Below are 21325 nucleotides of genomic sequence, written 5' to 3'. Positions count from 1 at the left end.
GGAATGCAGACAAGAGCACATCGGAAGTCAGCTACATCAACTGCACGGCAAATGCTTGCTACACTCGCCTAGCCTGATCAAGGAGTCCAGCTAACCCGGTATCTACGCAATATCTTAAAATTTCCATGTAGCTGAAGATCTGATGTTTGTCCTGAAATAATGTAGGTTGCCCTCATATCTCGAGAAGATATTGTTGTGAAATGTAGTGCAGATGCTTGCAAAAAAAGATTAGAAACAATGGATAGTTAAGAGGGCTAAGTTGCTGAAATATTAACACCTGACTGAAAAATGAATGCAACCAACTTTAGCATTCGTAGTAAGATTATTTTATCAACAACTTGTGCCAGTAATTATGTTAAATGACCACAAATATGACGACGGGGAACCCACTGATAACACGAGTTTTGTGAAAAAAAATTCAGTTATCATGTGCTCACTGGTCGCTACAACTCCTTATGAGCTTCCCCTTTATTTTTGCATGTGAAGAAGAGGAAGGAGAAGCAAGCTTGGCTCAAGGATTTTAACTATGATGTATTTTGCCCTGGGAACAGGCAATACGAGCATTTCAATAAGGTGCTTGATTAAATATGAGATGTTGCTAAGTTAACAAAGGTTGAATGGTTTTACGGTAATTGATACTGAGCTTATCTCCATGCAATATTTAGGTTGCAGTGGTGGTGAATGACCTACTACTAAAGCCGGGTAAGCAATTCATTTTATATTATTTTCCAAGTAATTTTGGAGAAAACAGAACAAGTGCATTACTCCGTGTGGGAACAATTTGTTGCAGCTGAATGCAACTATATTTTCCTATTATAGCAGTTTCTAAAGCTGGACGCTTCTTGCCACATTAAAAGTTAGGTTTTGACAACTTTAATTAAAATATAATTTGTTTCTATTACCTCGGAAAAACCATCTTTGCAATGGTAAGGATAGCTGTAACTTGTAACTGGTCGGTCAGGCGGGGTAGGGATCGATTAATACATCAAGTTCATGTAGTGCTCAAGATTTTAATCTTTTTTGAGATTGCGACTTTTTAAGCTTGGTATGAACTGGATGCCACACCGAGTCCATTCGTTCCATGACATCCAATCAGTTCTCCTCGGATTCCAATCCAATCTCCCAATCAGTGATAAATAGACGGTCGGATGAGATCTCGAACGTTGTCCCTACCTACTGAGGACTATGAGGATGGAGGGATACTATTATCTTGAATTCTTGATCTCATCTTGATCAAGTCTAGGGTGGGTGCGGCTTTTTAAGCTTGGTATGTTGTGGTTGTGTGAGAAATTGAGAGTGGAGAGACTTCAGAGTGGAGAGATGTGAGTGAGTATTGTTGTGATGATGTTGCTTTTCATGATCTTGCAGAATTGTCGAACAGAGATACACAGATTGAATATTTTATTGGAGGCGCTCCAAATGAAGTTGGAGAGTGGCCAAGAGGAAGGAATTGATTGTATGATTTATTTTCATACATATTTCCCTATGTTAGTCCCCTTTCCACCTCTCTGTATGATTGCAATCAGTATTATCATGTAGTACATTGTGATATCTCTGATTTGTTTTGAATTTTATAGTGAGTTGTGAATTATATATGTGCATTGAGAAATGAAATTTGAAGACCCGTGGCAAAGCACGGGCATTTATACTAGTATATAAAAAAAAACTTCTTCTTCCAAAGTTATTAGAACTAGAGCTTGATAACTTACGCTGTGATGATCGATATCTTACCAGACTACCAGAGCCCAGTCCAGTAACCCGGAGCGGTGCCAAGTGAGGATAGTCCAAGAAAGAGCCTAGGCCATAAAAAAGTAAGCCCAGAACTAGAAGCCTGTTGTACGCAAAATATCAAGCCTGCCATACAAGCTAACCGTCCTATTCCACCAGGGAAAGAACCCAGTGGGCCTTGGAGTCGCGGACTCTGTAGGTGAAAGCCACGACCAGCGCAGTAGCCACGACCAGCGGACTATCAATTTCACGTCTACCGCTGCCTCCCTGGTCGATCTCATCATCATCGCTCAGTTTGCATACAGGGCCGTCAACAGCTTGCCCGCCTCCTATGCACTATGCAGTCGCACTCCTGCGCGATGGCGGCAACCACCGGCGACGGCTACAGAGACGTCCTTGTTCCAGGCCGCATACGTACGATACCATTCTTTATCTTCCACTGACGAATAGAAGAAACAGTTTTTAGCCCGCGGGAAAGAAAATTGATTGTTTGGAAAGAGGAAATTTCACAATCAAGTAACTCTTGGGGGGGGCTATTGCTACACAAACCAGTGACTTAAATCATTTGTTGCACAAACCAGCCATTCTAGGGGTAATTATTTGAATTGAGCTACAATGATATGTTTACTCCCTTGAACCATGTACCTGACAACGGGGCCTTGGGTGCATGCCTAACAAGTTACCCGTTGGCACCGTGAAAATAAATCGTGGGCCAAAGTAAGTCGAACCTATCTGCGACCATTTTTGAAATGATAGCGGCGGTTGCTGGTTGGCGACGGGGGGTCGCTCCACGTGGTTGAGCTGAGTTAGGACATGAGTCCCCGGTATGCCTTCTTTCTTGCCCAATTGGACCATGGACGTATCGGGCCGCCATGTATGTGTTCGGACCAGCACTCCCTATGATAGAAGGGCACGAGTGTCATATTGGTTTGGCTTGCTGCATCCTTGTTGAATTTTTTTTGGCATAAAATCATAACAGACCCAAGGCCACGGCGGCATATAGCGGCGTAACCTGTTAGGCACACATCGTGAGCATTGGTATGATGTTAAATGGGGTAAACATATAATCATAGATAAAAAACCATATAGTTTTCCTAAAAAAACCAGGATACATTATCCAAAAATGTTCCATCTTCTTAGAAAAGTGGATTCGTTCCAAAAAAAGTTCCTGAAGGTGCTAATGGTAAGCAAGAAGATTGTTTACGAAGAAACAACAAGAAAAATTCATATTCTGGTAATAATAACCCTGGGAGTCATTGATTTGTGCAACAACAAAAATTAAGTCACTGATTTGGGCAACAATAGCCTGAAGGGTTACTTCTCTGTGCAATTTTCTTGTTTGCAAATGATGCAATTCGTTTTACTGTTTGTTTCTGTGAAAAAGGAAAAGGGGCGCATTGGATCCACGCTCTTTTGGATGGTTGACCATGTATGTATTTGTGGCGTAGTACTGGAAAAGAAGAACCAAAAGGCTAAATCATCAGTGAGGCAGCAGGCCCCTCGTCAATTTCCTTCACCAAAGGACTAAATTTGCAGGCGTTGCTTTACTTTCCGCTCAACTTTGATTGACTTTCCAATTTAAATGCAACCTTCTCGGGTAACTTTCGCCTTTAAAGTTTTAAAAATTCTCTCACACCGTCACACCGTCACACGGGGAAAAGAGGAAAGAAAGATGGCTCAAAAAGACTCAAAAAAGCATGCAGCGATGCACGAGGAGGGGAAGGACCTCACACGTACAGGGGCGGGGCCGGCACTTTGACAGCAGCAGTCAAACACTAATGAATTATTCCTTTGCTGCTTTTAACCCCGTGAATGACTCCAAGTGTGCAATCGGGTAAAGTGGTTTTTGGTCACTGCCGGATGGGATTTCGCCGAAGATATTGTCCCTTGTCAAAGAGGACCAGTTGCTCCTGCGTTTCGGATAAAGCAAAGCGCCCCGCCTCTGCGTGGATGAAATTGCTATGGACCTGTACATTGATGTACGGAGTATGTTTAAATGGGGCAATTTTACGGGCCTGTTGGAGTTACGCATGGTCCACGAGTAAAAGTGCAAAAAAAGAGGGATTATCACATGTCCTGCATAATTGGGAAGACAATGTAAAGCAGATAAAATGGAAGATTTTTGGATGTTGCTGGAGAGTGGAAACTGAAGTGTATGGGAAGCTGCAAACAGACAAACAAGTCTGAAGCAACGTGACCCGCTGTCAACTATGACTCGGAGAGGTGAGGGAGAGAGATAGGAAGAGAAGATTACTACACATTCTCAAGGGAAAAAAAAACTCATGGAACGTTTTGTTTGTCGAAAAGGAGGAGATATCCCTGCTACAATAATTAGATCATTTTTTAAACTTAAACAAGTGTTACTAACCTTACATTGCACCTAATGATCATTAATAGAGGGATTAGGGGAATGCTTACGAGTAGATGAAGAGTTCCATTGCTTGCTCGATCCAGGCATGCCGATGGGAGGTGGAGTGTTGTAGATGGCCGGCGATGGTAATGGATTTCCTGCTGCGTTAGCACACCCTCTGCATCGGTCTAGGGTCTTTAGGGAATTAGGGGGACAGGAGAAAGCACGTGAACTAAGTCGACTAAGAGGTGAGGGAGAGAGATCAGAGTAGAAGATCACTACACGTCCTAAAGAATATAAATCTCATGAAATGTTTTCTTTCTCGAAAAGAGAAGTTATCATGACCTCGGTATCAGTTGACGCACACAGCCTTGTAAGGTTCATTATTAAAAGCTTTACAAAACTAGGTAACGATACCAACTCCACTAATCAAGCACAAACCCTATGACAAGTGATAGAGACACGAAAGTACTTATGCAAAACTTCATAAGGAAATGTTCGCGTATGCACACAAATAGATGGTATTGAGTCCAACCATAGGTCGACCACATGCCCAAAGCCGATCTTCGAGCCACCATAGTTAGCAAAGGCACGACGCAAGCGAGTATCGACCAAATCTGATCGTAGACCTTGTGTTTTAAGTGGAATGCGCAAATAATTGTTGTCACTGCCACCAATGTGTACTACTGACGGCATTACACTAGTCATATACCATTGAACGATATGCTGGAAGCATGAAGCATATCCATATCACCCCATTTAATTTGTGTCACTGTCAACCCCCTTCGATCCACTTGTTGCAGCGACAAAGGAACATTCGTTCAAGGACGAAAACAACTAGTATGTCTTGATGACTCCATAGCACCTACCAAGCATGATCAAACCTAATATGGAGATGGAGGGGGCGGCTCATACCGCCGAACATCTCGGACGCTACTCGGTGCAGAAGGCTATCACCATCTCAAGATTCTACAATCATCGAAAAGCAGTATCGATGCCAAGTGAGCCCGGTTCTAGTCTCACATGCGCATGGAGGAAATACCACATTCGAGCGAGATTAGTCATATAAAGATCATGCACCCCAATATTGGTATCATTCCAATTCATACACCAGTTGTCTGGAAACTTTGTGTTCCTCCCAGAATCTAGATTTTCCTATGGTTACTTTCGAACAATAAGCTCTTAACTAGAGATAATTTGAGTAAACCTAGAGTTTATTTTGCAATGAACAAGAGTCTATTCACCACTTGTTCTTCGACTGTGTAGTTGCTCATTTCCTTTGGGATGTTATCTCATCTTGCTACATTTCGAAAATGGTCATATGCATCATGTCGATGCAGAGACCGGAACTCTGTTCCCATTTTGAAAGAAAAAAATCTCATCTTCCTTCAATAAGAACCTTGGCATTGATTTTGAATCAGTTGCTAGGTGTTGGATTAGTGAAAATATGAACTCTATTCTGAATATATATTCTTCTCTGCTACCATGTGGATTATTTGGACAGTTCGTAATGAGATGTGCTTTTAGGGTATAAGATTGCCAGATGTTAAACTAATGTTGAACCAACTCGCATCGACCATTAGAAGTTGGAAACCGATGTGCATAGACTTCCACTCGAGCCTATTGGACAACAACTCGGTGTTGTTGGATGATCGGCGTGGGGAATTGTTGTGGATCGCCTGGACCTGAATGCACTGGGACCGAGCAAAGCGGCTCCGGAATGTCTATCGGGCAACCTTTCTGTTCTTTGGCGTCTGCGAGAAGCTAGTTTACAATGTTCGCTTAGTCAAGCCGTAGCCTCTCATGGAACCTTTTTTCCTGGTTCTTTTCCTTTTGACGCTTTCATGCTTTTCATCTAAGCTAGGCTTGAAACTTGGACATGTACTGAAGTTGGTTGCATTTTAATGAAACAAGGGGGCCTGGCCCCTTTATTTGTAAAAAAAGTTCATACATGCATGTATTCCTAATTTCAGAAAGAAAGAAAAAGTATTTGTACTCCACATTTATGTCAAATTTTGTATTTACAGGCTTATACATCTACATTCCATGCATAATCAAGACACACTCTAATTTAACGAGCATCATCAACGACCATGAAATGCATTCAAACGTACGTATACCTTCAACTTCGGATGCTAACCAAGCCGATCAGTCACAAACGTAGCTTCGATCGAGCCTTTGTCGTACCTCCATGGCTACGCCATGGTCAGAAAAGGCGAGGCAGTAGTCTTGTCCATACCCCGAGTCCCCGACACGGCGACAACCGTAGATCAAGCAGCTATACACAAGTTTCAGGCATCTGCACAGCTGTTCTCGGTCGATCAGCAGCTTTACATGGGCTGATCATCTTGGTTCAGAAAAGCCTGAACCGATCCATCCTGAAGCCAGGGGAGCTACAGGGGTGCAGATGCATTCATCAAAGACCATCAAATGCATTCAAACGTCTGCTCCTACTACTTTGAGCTTTCGATTTGAAGGCAAATGACCAAAAGCCGGTCTAGAATGCTAACCAAGGCGCCGATTAGCCAAAAGCGTACCCTTGAGCCATTGTCGTACCTCCTTGGCTACGCCCTGGTCAGAAGAGGCGAGGCAGTATAGTCCTGTCCATACCCCGACACGGCGATAGCCGTACACGAAGCAGCTATGCACAAGTTCTTGCCATTTATACAAAAATAACCCTTTGTTGAAAAAAACGCATAAAATGACCTTTCGGGCAAACTATTTCACGCCTTTAACCCTTTTGTGTGGCGTCTTTCGTAAGGGCACCACACCTATCTATGTGGCACCCGTGGAAGCGGCGCCACACATTGTCGGCAGACAAGCTCGAGCCGCCACGTATGACAAAATGTGTGGCGCCCTTGCGAAAGAAGCCACACAGAAGGGTGTGACGCCCTTGCGAAAGGCGTCACATAGAAGGGGGTGGCGCCCTTACGAAAGAAGCCACACAAAAAGGTGAAAAACGTGAAATAGTTTGATTGGAGGATCATTTTGTGCTATTCTTACCAAAGGGTTATTTATGTGTAAATCGCCAAAGTTCTAGCCAGCTCCGCGGCTGTCGCCGGTCGCTCAGCAGCTTTACATGGGCTGATCATCTTGGTTCAGAAAAAGCCTGATCCGATCCATCCCGTAGGCTGAAGCCAAGGGAGCTACAGTACGCCGCCACTGTGCATAATGTATTCAGCGACGCAGCAGCCAGATTCGTTCGCAGCACAGACTGGGCGGTCAAAGATCGATTAGCCAGCCGCCGCTCAGCTAAGCTAGCAACGCCATCGATCTATCGCTGCAGGCAACCTACGCACTCGATGATCAGTACACAGCCCAGAAGCTAAAGCGAGAGAAAGGAAGGAAGATGCCGCAGGAAAGAAGAAGAAGAAGAGGAGGAGGAAATGGGGAGCATCCGATGGATCAAAGATCTAATCAAATGATCACGAATCATCATACGAAAACATGGGGAAGATGATGGACGAAGCTAGCGGAAGACCATTGCACAGTTGAGAGCAGCGAGAGAACAGTCGAGAAATCCTCGGGAGCCGTGCGCCCATGGATTTACTATTCGTAGTTGCCACTGGTCTAGTCAGTGGTAGGCCTATCATCAGATGTGGCTGCCACGAAGGATCTCTCTTTTTTCACATTTTTCTTCTCTGATTCGAGTCGAAGGAAGCAGCAACGGCCTTGGAATCGCGGCCGTTGATTGTTCCGTCCTCTCGAGCTTCTCAGAACCGGACCCGCCACCCAGCTCACCGGTGGCAGGGGCATCTTCTGCACGGCAGGCTGACGGGCGGGGCCCCGGACCGTATCGGGGCCACATGGACTCGGAGCAGATTTGTCTAGGAATTAAATAATTTTGTCTTGGACTGCTGTCTCCCGGCAGGCCCTGGAGATGGAACACGGAATTGGTACATGCACCACAAACGAAGCTACACGCAAAGCTTGACTAGATACTGTACTACTGTATTTCAACTTTGCTCCAAATGAACATAAGAAATATTGGTGACGGTATATGCGTTCTTCAAACAAATGTTGTTAGGATGACTAAGGCGACTATCTTCCCAGACTTCTAACGAATCACATATCATAGGTTTCATAGAAGCTGGTACCTATTGTAGCAGCGAAAGTTAGAGCTGCTTTGATTCGTAGATTAAGAGAAACATAGAAATAAGAAATAAGAAATACGAATAGAACAAGCATAAGTTCATGCATAAGATTAAAATGCCATGCCTACTTGAATCTAATGAAAGATAAAGTGTTTTTTATTGTAGCAAATAATTTTTTAATGAGATATAACCTGATGTTTTTTGCTATACAATTATATTAGAAGATTCTCATAGGATTAAATTCTATGGGATATGTTCCTATTAATAATACAACTTGTGTAGGAAATTTTTCATAGGATTCAAATCCTACACAATTTCCTAAGGCATTCTAGCCTGAACAACACCTCGCCCTTTTCAAAGCTACATGCGGGAAGAGAGGGAACTTGCTTAGCAGGCGTATGAGATATTTTTTTTAGTGAAATGACAACAATCTTATAGTAGAATCTATTTTTTTTACAGAGCTTATCATTGTCATTGATTGAGCATGACTATTGGATTACATTTTTCAAATGTGTTATTTGCACTACAACGGTAGTTCAACCTCGAGCAAAATCGGGAGATAAGTCCTCTCTGTTGGTGCAGCACCTCGGCTGCACCTTCTCTTCCTCTCTCGCACGAACGAATGGGGGGAGACGACGGAGTGGAGACCCAGAGTTTTCCCGGCCAGCGCACGAACGCCGCCGTGGGCGCACAAACACCCTACTCTTATTCCTCTTCAGCTCATGTTCAAGCAGTACACGGGGGGTATTTATACACAGAGTACACACACACGCACTCCACTCGTCCATGCACCACGAACGCGCTCCCATGATCCGCTCGCCCGCGCGCCATGCACGCCACAATGCACACGACTCGCCCAGCTCCAACAAATCGCCCATGATGCTCCTCCCGCTACTCTCGGAAACAGCTCAGACGCGGCCACACACCGGCCTCCGACCCGAGAGCCAGAACACACACGCACACACGCGAGCGGTTTATTTGCTAACATTCACCCCCTAAACAGCGACCTACAGCAGGGCCGCCTCGTCGTCGACGTGGTTGTGGCTGTCGTCGTGCCTCCATCTTCTTCCTTAGCGACTCGCACAGAACTCCACCTGCGAGACACGCAGCAGCTTCTTCTCCAGCCCCGGCAACCTACATCGGTTCGGTTCTCTTTGTTGAGCCGTCTCCGCCGGCGACACACGCCGAGCAATCTCCAGCGACAAACGTCGGAGGATGTAGCCGAACTCGAGCACGAACTCGAGCACAACGGCGGCATACGCCTCGGCGACAAACGCCTTCGCCCGACGTCAACCACGCGCTTCTAAGCGCAGCTGCACCTCCACGGTTGCCGCCCCCTGGCCGCCACGGCTGCCGCAGCCTCCACACCGCCGTGCAGCGCCTCCGCGGCCTCCGCCGCACGCACGCCGCCGCCGTGCTCACCGCGGCATCGCCGCGCCACAGCCCCGAGCCGCGAGGCTCTGATACCACATGTTGGTGCAGCACCTCGGCTGCATCTTCTCTTCCTCTCTCTCGCACGAACGAATGGAGGGAGACGACGGAGTGGAGACCCAGAGTTTTCCCAGCCGGCGCACGAATGCCGCCATGGGCGCACAAACACCCTACTCTTATTCCTCTTCAGGTCATGTTACAAGCAGTACACAGGAGGGTATTTATACACAGAGTACACACGCACGCACTCCACTCGTCCATGCGCCACGAACGCGCTCCCATGATCCGCTCGCCCGCGCGCCATGCCCGCCACAATGCACACGACTCGCCCAGCTCCAACAAATCGCCCACGATGCTCCTCCCGCTACTCTCGGCAACAGCTCGGACGCGGCCACACACTGGCCTCCGACCCGAGAGCCAGAACACACACGCACACACGCGAGCGGTTTATTTGCTAACACTCTCTTTATTCAGCATTCTTTCTATCTTCAGAAAGTTGCAATAGTTGATGCAAACTCATTCCTACCACCCTGATTCAAGCATTCCGACTAATAGCGATGCCATATAATGGGTGTCTTTATATTATTGTGTATTACGGGACTCGAGAAAGTGCATCAAAATATTTGAAGCCTGGAGGCATTTTGTACATTTGGCGCTTTAATGCATGAGGTATTGTCTAGTTTATACTAATTATTTTTACTTATTTGTAGCACTTTTTTGTTAACATAAAATTTAGTCATTTTTTTTTATATGTACCATGATTAACTGGATAATGACATCGTTAAAATATTCTGATACAATATTTGTGGAACAATTTTCATGGATATATATGATTGCAACTAAAATTACATTAAATTGACTCACTTTGCGGTAAAATTGATGATAGTGTATGTTATTAATCTACTTTAACCTGTTGCTAAGAATTATTGGATCAGCGGAGTCTACCCTAAATCTAAGAAATGATATAGAGACACAAAGGCATTTCTTACAGGTTTCAATGTGTGTTATTAATGTATATTTGAATAAGTTCATGCTGATTTTAGTATCCTTAAATATTTTTAAAGAGGTTTCTAGAGCATGTTAGCGAACTCCCTACGTAAAAAAATTGTAGTAAGTGATGCGTGTAGTTGACACGTCCGTTGGGAACTCCAAGAGGAAGGTGTGATGCGCACATCAGCAAGTTTTCCCTCAGAAAGAAACCAAGGTTTATCGAACCAGGAGGAGCCAAGAAGCACGTTGAAGGTTGATGGCGGAGGAGTGTAGTGCGGCGCAACACCAGGGATTCCGGCGCCAACGTGGAACCTGCACAACACAATCACAGAACTTTGCCCCAACGTAATAGTGAGGTTGTCAATCTCACCGGCTTGCTCTAAACAAAGGATTAGATGTATAGTGTGGATGATGATGATTGTTTGCGAAGAACAGTAAAGAACAATTGCAGTAGATTGTATTTCAGATATAAAGAATAGGACCGGGGTCCACAGATCACTAGTGGTGTCTCTCCCATAAGATAGCAGATGTTGGGTGAACAAATTACGATTGGGCAATTGACAAATAAAGAAGGCATAACAATGCACATACATATATCATGATGAGTACTATGAGATTTAATCGAGTGCATTACGACAAAGTACATAGACCTCTATCCGGCATGCATCTATGCCTAAAAAGTCCACCTTCGAGGTTATCATCCGAACCCCCTCCGGTATTAAGTTGTAAACAACGAGACAATTGCATTAAGTATGGTGCGTAATGTAATCAACACAAATATCCTTAGACAAAGCATCGATGTTTTATCCCTAGTGGCAACAGCACATCCACAACCTTAGAACTTTCGTCACATCGTCCCGGATTTAATGGAGGCATGAACCCACTATCGAGCATAAATACTCCCTCTTGGAGTCACAAGTATCAACTTGGCCAGAGCCTCTACTAGCAACGGAGAGCATGCAAGAACATAAATAACATATATGATAGATTGATAATCAACTTGACATAGTATTCAATATTCATCGGATCCCAACAAACACAACATGTAATTACAGATAGATGATCTTGATCATGATAGGCAGCTCACAAGATCTAACATGATAGCACAATGACGAGAAGACAACCATCTAGCTACTGCTATGGACCCATAGTCCAGGGGTGAACTACTCACACATCGATCCGGAGGCGATCATGGCGATGAAGAGACCTCCGGGAGATTATTCCCCTCTCCGGTAGGGTGCCGAGGCGATCTCCTGAATCCCCCGAGATGGGATTGGCGGCGGCGGCGTCTGCGGAAGGTTTTCCGTATCGTGGCTCTCGATGCGGGGGTTTCGCGATGGAGGCTTTAAGTAGGCGGAAGGGCAGGTCAAGAGGCGCCACGGGGCCCCACACAACAGGGCCGCGCGGGCCCCTTGCTGGCCGCGCCGCCCTGTTGTGGCGGCGCCTCGTGGCCCCACTTCGTCTCTCCCTCGGACTTTTGGAAGCTTCGTGCAAAAATAGGACCACGGGCGTTGATTTCGTCCAATTCCGAGAATATTTCCTTACTAGGATTTCGAAACCAAAAACAGCAGAAAACAAGAACGGCTCTTCGGCATCTCGTCAATAGGTTAGTGCCGGAAAATGCATAATAATGACATATAATGTGTATAAAACATGTGAGTATCATCATAAAAGTAGCATGGAACATAAGAAATTATAGATACGTTTGGGACGTATCAGTAAGCCAAAGCTAACCTCATGTTAGTAAGCGAGAGAATAGCTCTTGCACTTCACCTCAAGTAATTCACACCTTCATATGGAGGGGGCTAAGAGATGCAGGGAAGCTAACCGGGAAACAATGTCTATAATAACACTTTTGGATTTTTGGTAATATTAGCAATGTTTCTAAGGATTTAATCCATAAAAATAGTAGATGAAACATGACTGGAATAGTAGCGATTAAACTGCTCGGAAGAAATTTTGTTCTTATAAGTTGGATATGGCTAAGGCATATGATCGTGTAGATTGGCGGTTTTTGGAAGGGGTTTTAGCGAAGTTGGCCTTTCACAGTCAATGGATTCGGTGGGTGATGGCGTGTGTTACCACCGTTCGATATTCAGTTCGCTTTAACGGAAATATGTTGGACCCCTTTACCCCATCTCGCGGCATCCGCCAAGGTGATCCTCTTCCACCTTATTTGTTCTTGTTTGTCGCTGACGGTTTGTCTTGTCTTATTCGGAAGGAAGTTGAGGCTAGGTCCCTACATGAGCTGCATATATGCCGCTGAGCCCCGGGTATATCTCACATGCTCTTTGCAGACGATTGTCTCTTATTCTTTGAGGCCTCGGTGGACCAGGCAAATGTCATCAAATCCATCCTAGACACATATGAACAAGGTACAGGGCAATTGGTTAGTCTGGGTAAATGTTCTATCATGTATGGCGTTAATTGTACGGATGTGGTGGAAGAGCAGATTAAGGGGATTCTGAAGTATGATACCACCTGCTTTGAAGAGAAGTACCTTGGACTGTCGGTTCCTGATGGCCGTATGACTGAAGGGAAATTTAAGTCGACTAAAGGGAAATTTTCTAAACATGCTAGTGACTGGTCCGGAAAATATATGTCATCAGGGGCAAAGGACACCTTGATCAAATCGGTCCTACAGTCTGTGTCTACGTATGCCATGGGAGTGTTCAAATTTCCTACTAGATTAATTGAAGATTTGGAGCGCATTATTCGCGACTTCTGGTGGGGTGATGAGATTAATAAAAGGAAAATGCATTGGCTGGCCTAGGATAAAGTTACTAGGCCAAAAGGGTATGGTGGCATTGGCTTTCGCGATCTCCATGTGTTCAACCAGTCACTGCTGGCTCGTCAGGCTTGGCGCCTAATTCATTTTCCCGATAGCCTCTGTGCGAGACTGCTTAAAGCTAAATACTACCCCTCTAGTCACCTGTTGGACACGGCTTTCATCCAAAACCAATCTCAAACTTGGCAGGCTATTGTGCATGGGCTTGATCTATTGAAGGAAGGCATCATATGGCGTATTGGCACAGGCTCTAGTGTTAAATTTTTTAGAGATAATTGGCTTCCAAGACCGGGAGCTGTAAAACTGGATGGGAGGAGAGGTTCTTCGCGCCGTAAATGGGTCTCGGAACTCATTAACCAAGGAAGCAGGTCGTGGGATGAGCATGATGTCCGCGATTTCTGTTTGCCACATGATGCAGATGTGATTGTCGGCATAAAATTGTCCACTCGTGCGCCAGATGACTTCATAGCCTGGAGTGGAGAGCACAATGGCTTATTCAGTGTTCGTTCTGCTTATCGTATTGGTTTGCAGGCTAGGCTCCAATCTCTCTCTGGCGGACAATCAAGTGCCGGTCCTTGTGGTGAACGGAAAATTTGGGATCTTGTTAGGAAAGCCTCTGTACCGCCGAAGCTCAGGGTTTTTGCTTGGAAGGTCGCTTCAGACTCCCCGGGAACTAAAAAGAACTTAAATCGCCGTATCTCTACGGTGGATCCGACCTGCTCGTTATGTGGCTGTAAGGTTGAAGATTCACATCATGCGCTAATTGCATGTACACTGGCTCGAGCTCTCCGAGAAGAGTTGTGTGTGCACTGGTCGCTCCCTGATGAGTTGGCCTTCAGAGAGAATCATGAGGAGTGGATTTTTTCGCTTCTGGGTAATGCTCCTAAGGACCAGCGACCCAAGATCATATTTCTACTGTGGCAGGTCTGGCATCATCGTAATAATATCGTGCATAGGGATGGTAAGGCATCGGTTTCAGCCTCAGTACCGTACTTAGTGAATTACCACCGCTCTTTTACAGGGGGTGGGGATGAGGCGTTGATCAAGGCGGTATCCTGGTCACCCCCACCTTTTGGCTCTATCAAGGTTAATGTTGATGCAGGTTGGGATTCTATGTCAAAAATCGCGGGCATTGGTATCATTATTCGCGATCACCTGGGACATCCTATCCTTGCTCATTGGAAGCCAATTAAGGGTTGTGCAAGTGCAGAAGAGGCGGAAGTTATTGCATGTCTAGAAGGTCTTCGACTTTTGATTGCTATTCGTCGTTGGCCCGCATTCTTGGAGTCTGATTGTGCTTGGGCGGTGCATGTGATAACGGATGATGCTGTGGTGCATGCTCCGGACTGGGCAACGATTTTAGAGGCCCGGGAACTCTTGAAGATCTTCAGTGACATCTCCTTATCTAAAGTGGATCGGAGTCATAATGGTGTTGCTCATGTAATGGCACAATTAGTAAAATCTGGTTTCTCGGGTTGTATGAGTGATTCAGTCCCTGACTGCGTTCGGGATTTGATCACTGCGGATTGTATGAACACTGTGTAATCTCAGGGCAATAGGTTTATTACGCACTCTTTTCCTTTCCAGGGTACCTAAGGGGACTGGAAGATTTTTAATGAGGCGGCCTGCTGCTTATTATAATATATGTGTTCTTACGTCAAAAAAAAGGAATAGTAGCGATTAAACTAGTCATGCAAACTATCATAGAGAAGATGAAGAGCAAGTCTAAACAGATTTCTATGAGCAATATTTGAAATAACAAGTCTACTCAGATTTCTAATAAAAACACTTTGAAGCATGATCTCATAAACATGAGGTAAGTACAGTCCAAAAGAGGAATCATCATTGGCGTTGGTGTTGTCGCCATTGAGAGCCATGTCGCCGAAAAGGTTGTTAATGTTTGGGAAGAAGTTGTCGTTGGATAAGTAGCCATCGACCATCCGTGACGAAGAAGCCAACAGTTACGCTGCAGCGCTCCCTAAAAATCTTATGGCACTTCTCTCCCGTACATGGTCTTAACTCTTAAGAGGCGGGGTTTCAGAGGCCTATTGTCTGAACCTGCGCTGCATGCCACAAAGCAGTATGGCGAAGACTTGGGTGATGGTACAAAATTATTTCTAGAACTTTCAACCCGACGGGGCTGTATTTAGTTGCAGTCATTTAGTCATTTATTACAACTTCCCTAATACAGTACTACGTATTTGTATAGGTATGCAGTGATTAATAACATCTTCCTTGAGGGAGTTTTTGTTTCAGATGATTAATCCTGTACAATACAACACGAGTCAAAGTTGACGATTGGTTATTGACTGTCCTACTTCAACTCTTACGACCCAAAGCAAGTTTGCACTACTAGTATTTTACTGTATTATTCGCTCAGAAAGCGTGACTCCATCTCGGCGAAAGAAAGAAAGATGAAAGCGTCGCCATGAACAGGACCAGCCGGGGTACATCCAAAAGGGCTTTTCCATGCAGCAGGCATGCGTGTGAGCTGAGCTCGTACGTGTACGTAGCAGTAAAAGAAGGAGTATACGCATGCGGGGCCGGGCGTCGCGTGGCATGGACCGGACCGGGGGAATCTGGCAGAAGTATCACGTTCCGAGGGAAGGGAGTGCAGTCAGAGTCCTTTGGGGTTCCTCTCTCTGGGAATATGGTGGGAACCCCGCCAACCTTGGCTCGGCCTGGTCGCTGCTGCTGCCGCGGCAGCAAACGGCAGAAGAAGAAACAGAACCCGATGCAACACCCACACATGATGCATCTATCTCCAACCACCATGTTGATGCAAGGAACGAGGAGAAGATGGAGGAGATCTCTTGCTTCTGGCTGCTCCGGATTAGACTTGGCCAGATCTTCCTCCAGGCGCCACCTCTCGCCTCTCAAATCATCACGCTGCCGCTATCTCCGCGGATGCAATGTACACATAGCTACTAGCTATCGCTATCTTCACCTGCCTCGCCTAGGTACCACTGTACAGCCTAAGGCTACAAGTAGCTTAGCCAGAACAACCTACGTACGCAGCCCAGCGCAGGCTCTGGGAAGCAAGACTCTACGTATCGCCTTGTGACCTGCTGTGCTGGAGCCTGCAACTGCCTTTCCCATCTTTGACCCGTTGAGCCGCACGCAACAGGCAAACCATTTTGAATCGGGCAACTCACTTCCTGCGCAGCGCTTTCCTCCCGGGACTACTTACTTGCCGTGCAAACAAAACATCTCTCGAGCCATCACCTAGATGCTGGCTGCATTGGAGGAGCGTTGCCACAACAAATGTACAAAAAACACCTGATTGATTGATTGCCTTGGATTAGTTCAGGGTAGTGAGCACGGTCGTGCAGTTCAGCGATTACAGCCCTACCTAAGCACTTGCTAACTGCTGAAATGAAACAAACTAACTGCCTCGTCTAGTAGTACTAGTACTCTCTAGCAAACACAACACGTCGGATTAATCAGAACACTAGCAGCAAAATGGTCGTCGCGCGCGCGCGGATGTTCCCATGCATGCTACTACTACCCTACTAGCACTAGCTAGGTGAGTGAGATGATGACGACTAGCTAGCTCCTAGCTGGAGACGAGGCGGCGCACGGCGGCGCCACCGACAGGCTGAGCCCGTCGCTCTCCTGCGCCGCCAGCCGGGCCTTGGTGGCGGGGGACGTGGACGGGAGATCCTCCGAGGGCGAAGGCGGTCTCTTGCTGCCCGCGCCGGAACCGGTGGTGAGGTGCACGCCGAAGAGCTTGGTGGGCGCCGACGACCGGGCCGCGCTGCTGCTGCCGGCCTCCCCGCCGCTGCTCTTCTCCACCGCGGCGAGGTGGTTGGGCGGAGGTGACAGCTCGTCCGCGATGGTCAGCGAGCTGCTGGACGTCGTGCTCCCGCCGGACGCGTTGTTGTTGTTGTTGTTGTTGCTGCCCGCGACGACCGGCGCCGGCTTGCGGTAGGGCTGCACGCCGAGGCCCTGCATGAAGGTGGCCGCGGCGGGGCTGGGCGCCACGGGTCGCACGTGGTTCTGCACGAAGTAGATGATGTCGTTGTACAGCTTCCGCATGTGGCCCAGCTCCTGCAGCAGCGCCGAGTTGCTGCGACGCAGCCGCTCGTTCTCGTCCATCAGCGCCGCCGCGCCGACCGCGCGCCCCTCCTGCGACGGCGAGGGAGCGGCAGGGCCGCCCAGAGCAAGCAGCGGCGGCGGCGCCCTCTGCTCCCGCCAATGCGGCTGCATGAACGGCACGCCGCCCATGCCAGCCATTGCCCCGTCGTCGCCCACGAACTGCTGGTGGTGGTGGTGCGCCACGGAGACGCCGGGGTGGAACATCGGGAAGTGCGGGGACCCGAAGAAGGGCGGCGGCGACGACGACGTCGCGGACCCGGACGTCTTGCGGCGGTGGATCTCGCAGAGCAGCTGCTTCTCCCCCTTGCGGAAGAACTCGTTGGCGAACTCCCACCGCTCCGGCACCACCTTCCGGAACCCCTGCATTGCGACCATACATTGCCCGTCAACGTCAGCGCCCGCCCATGCATCCATCAAACACACGAACGTAAACAGAAACGAAAGCAGCGGCGCGTTCTTACGTAGGTGTTGAGCTGGCGGACGAAGGAGGAGAAGTTGTTGTGCTTGAAGTAGTTGGGGAGGATGTCGCGCGCGAACTCCGGCGGGCGCCACACGACGAAGGTGGACACGCGGTCGTCGCCCCAGGACACGATGTGGTCGGTGGCGGGGTCGTCCACCAGCTGGTACGTCTTGGTGAGGAACGGCGCCGGCACCGCCTTCTGCGCGGCCGCCTGCGCCGCCGCGTCCGACTCCGACCAGCTGCCGCACCTCTCCATCGCACACTAGCAGAGGACGAACCGAAACAGTTACTAGAAGCAAGAGTCGGCGGGTGGGCGGAGGTTTCTAAACTAGCGGCAGCAGCAGCAAGCTGGGGGTTTTAACTCGAGTGGGGTGTGGAGCTTCCCTTGAGGTGGTGGTGGCTCTGGTTTTAACTGGCCGGGGCGGTGTGGTGAATACGGAGGGGAGCAGAGCAGTGGAGGTGGAGGAGGAAGGAAGGTGGTGGATGCGCCTCGGGGAGCGTGCGGTGCGCGGGTGGGCGGTGGAGAGGGAATATGTGTCGTCGCTGCCGCTGTCTGTCTGCGTCTGGGTGTTTTGGAGAGACGGATTGGAAGTTTTGAGATCCAAACTTTCAAGCTCAACCCGTGACACTTCCGCCATACTCCCCGCCCTTTCTTTTCTCGACTTTCTCAAGGATCTTTTGCGGCCTCTTTTAACACTTTCTTTCATCCCCATTTTCTACCCCTCCTTTTCCTCAGCGCCTTTCATTTTCTTTTTCTGCAAGGAGGTTTGTCCATTTTCAGGACAAGCGCTGCTGCCGACTTGGAAGCATCTCGATATCTGATTTCTCCTCTGTTTTATTTCCTCTCGCTGCAGAGAAAAACAAGGGCCGCCATTCCTATTGGCCGGTCAATGCTACACAGTCGTGCAGGAAATAAGAATTGGGCTTCCCCCTGTCGCACGTGACCGGCCTCTGCTCGCAGTTGCAGGGTACGACGACGCATCCGTCCCTGCTTCAGTCGGATCAGATCACTGTTCCATCTCCATGTGGCCTAAACGGTGGGTGCACATCACGTGCCGTCTCTCATCGTAAACGATAGAATGAACTCTAGGTTTTTCTCTTGACGCGCGCATTTCTCCAAGAAATGAAGTATCATTTTTTTTTTTGACTTGAACGAAGTATCATCTCCCCTAGCACAAAATGTGTCGTTCAAGATAGATTGGTGAGTACGATATGAATTGTGGAAATCATAACAACGATGATATATAGAGTTTCGAATTGAGAGCCTCGTCAGGATTAGGCAAACTTGATTTAGCCAACCAATTGATCGGTACCTCTCACGGTCACGGACCAAGCTGCTCCCTGATTCATTTCCTCATGTATGCGGACGGTTTTCTGGTTTGTGAGAAGCCAAATGTTTTTAGAAGCTTCGACTATCACAAATATTTAGGAAGAATTCTACCATGCCTGGGTCAAGTACCAAATTGGAATAACCTGTCATTTTATTTACCAAAAAATGTAAGTATGTTGGTGAACCAAGAAATCATGCTCGTTCTCCAGGACGATCTGGTATGAGGTCCTCTTGTGGATTTGATCCGCCTCATATTCTCCCACAATTGAGGGCGGCTTCGCGGAGTGGTGGTCGCTGGTGGTGCGGACCGCCCCTCGCCAGTTGCGCAATGGCACCACGTCAATAATCATGCTCACGGCGTGGTGGATTTGGAAACACCGGAATGTTGCGGTCTTTGACAACGCATGTCCGTCGGTGGCATCCTTGTTCAACGATATTAGTTCCGAAGCGCGGCAATGGGTGGACGCGGTGGCCCGGGGTGTTCGCCAACTCCTCCCCTATGACAGGTTCTCTTTCTTGGGTCGAGTTATTGATGAGGACATCCCTACCACACTATTACCTCCATCATTGCAAGATGAAGACGATGTTGTTGTGAAGCTCAAGTCGAATGAAGTCAGGATTGGACCAATGACAAGAGCTCGTGCGAAGCTACTTAAACAACAGGTGAATTTGTTCCTAAGTGATACTTTGATCGATCAGAACTTTATACTGCCCAAGTCCTATTACTTATGTATGATCAGGTATGAGGAGGAGCAAGCATCGCACGAGGAGGAAAGGAGCAGCTGGACAAGAAGCTGGACATGGAGTTGGACATGAAGACATCCCATGGATGCGTGAGGGAGGAGGTGGGAGTCATGCGCGAGAGGAGGAGATGCAGTTCAGGCCGGCGACAGGCCCGGTCAGACCGGCTGTGCCGCCGGGCCACCCGGTCCTAGCGCCGGTCCGACCGGCTTCCACGCTGGATCAGCCCGGTCCAAACCGGGCGCCACGCTTGTGCCAGCCGGGCCACATCCAGTAAGCCCGGAAACTTAGCCGGTTTCCACCCGGCGCCAGGTTCGGTTTCAACCGGCCTGGCCCGGTCCAAACCGGGCGCCACGCTTGTGCCAGCCGGGCCACATCCAGTAAGCCCGGAAGCTTAGCCGATTTCCACCCGGCGCCAGGTTCGGTTTCAACCTGCCTGACCCGGTCCCAGGCCCGGTCGACCGGCCCCCAGACCGGCCGTGTCCGAGTCTGTCTCGACCAGTTCCCGATCTGGGTCGGTTATTCTTGTTATTTTTCAACCTAAGGTCGTCCTGAACCCCTATATAAGTGCCCAGGACGCCCCCACAATAGCTTTAGACCACGTTTAAGATAAACCCTAGTTCATAGTTGATTGTTTTGCAACTCTATTGAATCCCTACACCATATTGCCTTTATTTGGTGTAATTTCTGAATGTCTTGTGTGATATGCTGTTCCATTGGGAATTAGACGGTTGCAACTTACCGCTTCGTGGTCGGCGGCTACGTGCGCAAGTGTGTGGAGTTGCGAATATCTTGCAGGGTTGAGAGCTGTTGCATTGGCGACAGAGCCCAATCGAGAGATCTCGTAACGTCATACAAGTTATCTCCGCTGTGTTCATCCCGTGATCATCATCACCACCGTTGCTTACTGAGAAGATCGGGCCACCCCTTATCATCTTGGTATCAGATTTCAGTGTTTCCTCGGTAAGCTATCCACAATCCACCCCATAGTTGAGTTGTGAGTGTTTTCCTATCCAGAAAAAGCCAAACATATTAGGGTTAGGGTTTTCCATAGCCTTAGATTGCACTAATTTCGAGTTTTAGTTGCTTTTCGTAGTTGTTTTTTCGTATCTTTTTCTTCCATCTAGTATTGTTAGGGTTAGTGTCTTCGCTTTCATCTAGAGTCAGTTTTTGTTGCTCCGAGTCCACATAGCATACAGTGTGTTTGTCCAAACCATAGCCACAGCCTTTCGATATAAGTGACTAGGAACTTCCCTAGAAGAGACTAGTTTTACCGCTCGACAGGCTGCTCATTAGGGTTTTGGTGCTTTGCATT

At 47.8% G+C, this 21325-nt stretch overlaps 1 protein-coding gene and 1 long non-coding RNA gene across 2 annotated transcripts; one reads left to right on the top strand and one right to left on the bottom strand.

Annotated features, from left to right (window-relative positions):
• Nucleotides 1–145: 145 nt before the first annotated feature.
• Nucleotides 146–1062, top strand: LOC124651134. Its single transcript, XR_006987287.1, has 3 exons — nucleotides 146–316; nucleotides 490–573; nucleotides 666–1062. It is a non-coding gene; the product is annotated as an uncharacterized LOC124651134 (long non-coding RNA).
• A 15868-nt stretch (nucleotides 1063–16930) lies between these two features.
• On the bottom strand, nucleotides 16931–18195 carry LOC124651708 (heat stress transcription factor B-4c-like). Its single transcript, XM_047190750.1, has 2 exons — nucleotides 17941–18195; nucleotides 16931–17839 (listed from the first exon to the last, which is right to left on the bottom strand). The coding sequence occupies exons 1-2, from the start codon at nucleotides 18193–18195 to the stop codon at nucleotides 16931–16933; spliced, it is 1164 nt and encodes a 387-aa protein (XP_047046706.1).
• Between the last annotated feature and the right edge of the window lie 3130 nt (nucleotides 18196–21325).

The sequence above is a fragment of the Lolium rigidum genome, chromosome 5 (genome assembly GCF_022539505.1).
Source record: "Lolium rigidum isolate FL_2022 chromosome 5, APGP_CSIRO_Lrig_0.1, whole genome shotgun sequence".
Taxonomy (NCBI): domain Eukaryota; kingdom Viridiplantae; phylum Streptophyta; class Magnoliopsida; order Poales; family Poaceae; genus Lolium; species Lolium rigidum.
Note: the sequence above shows the minus strand (reverse complement) of the source record. Positions and strands in the feature narration are given on the sequence as shown.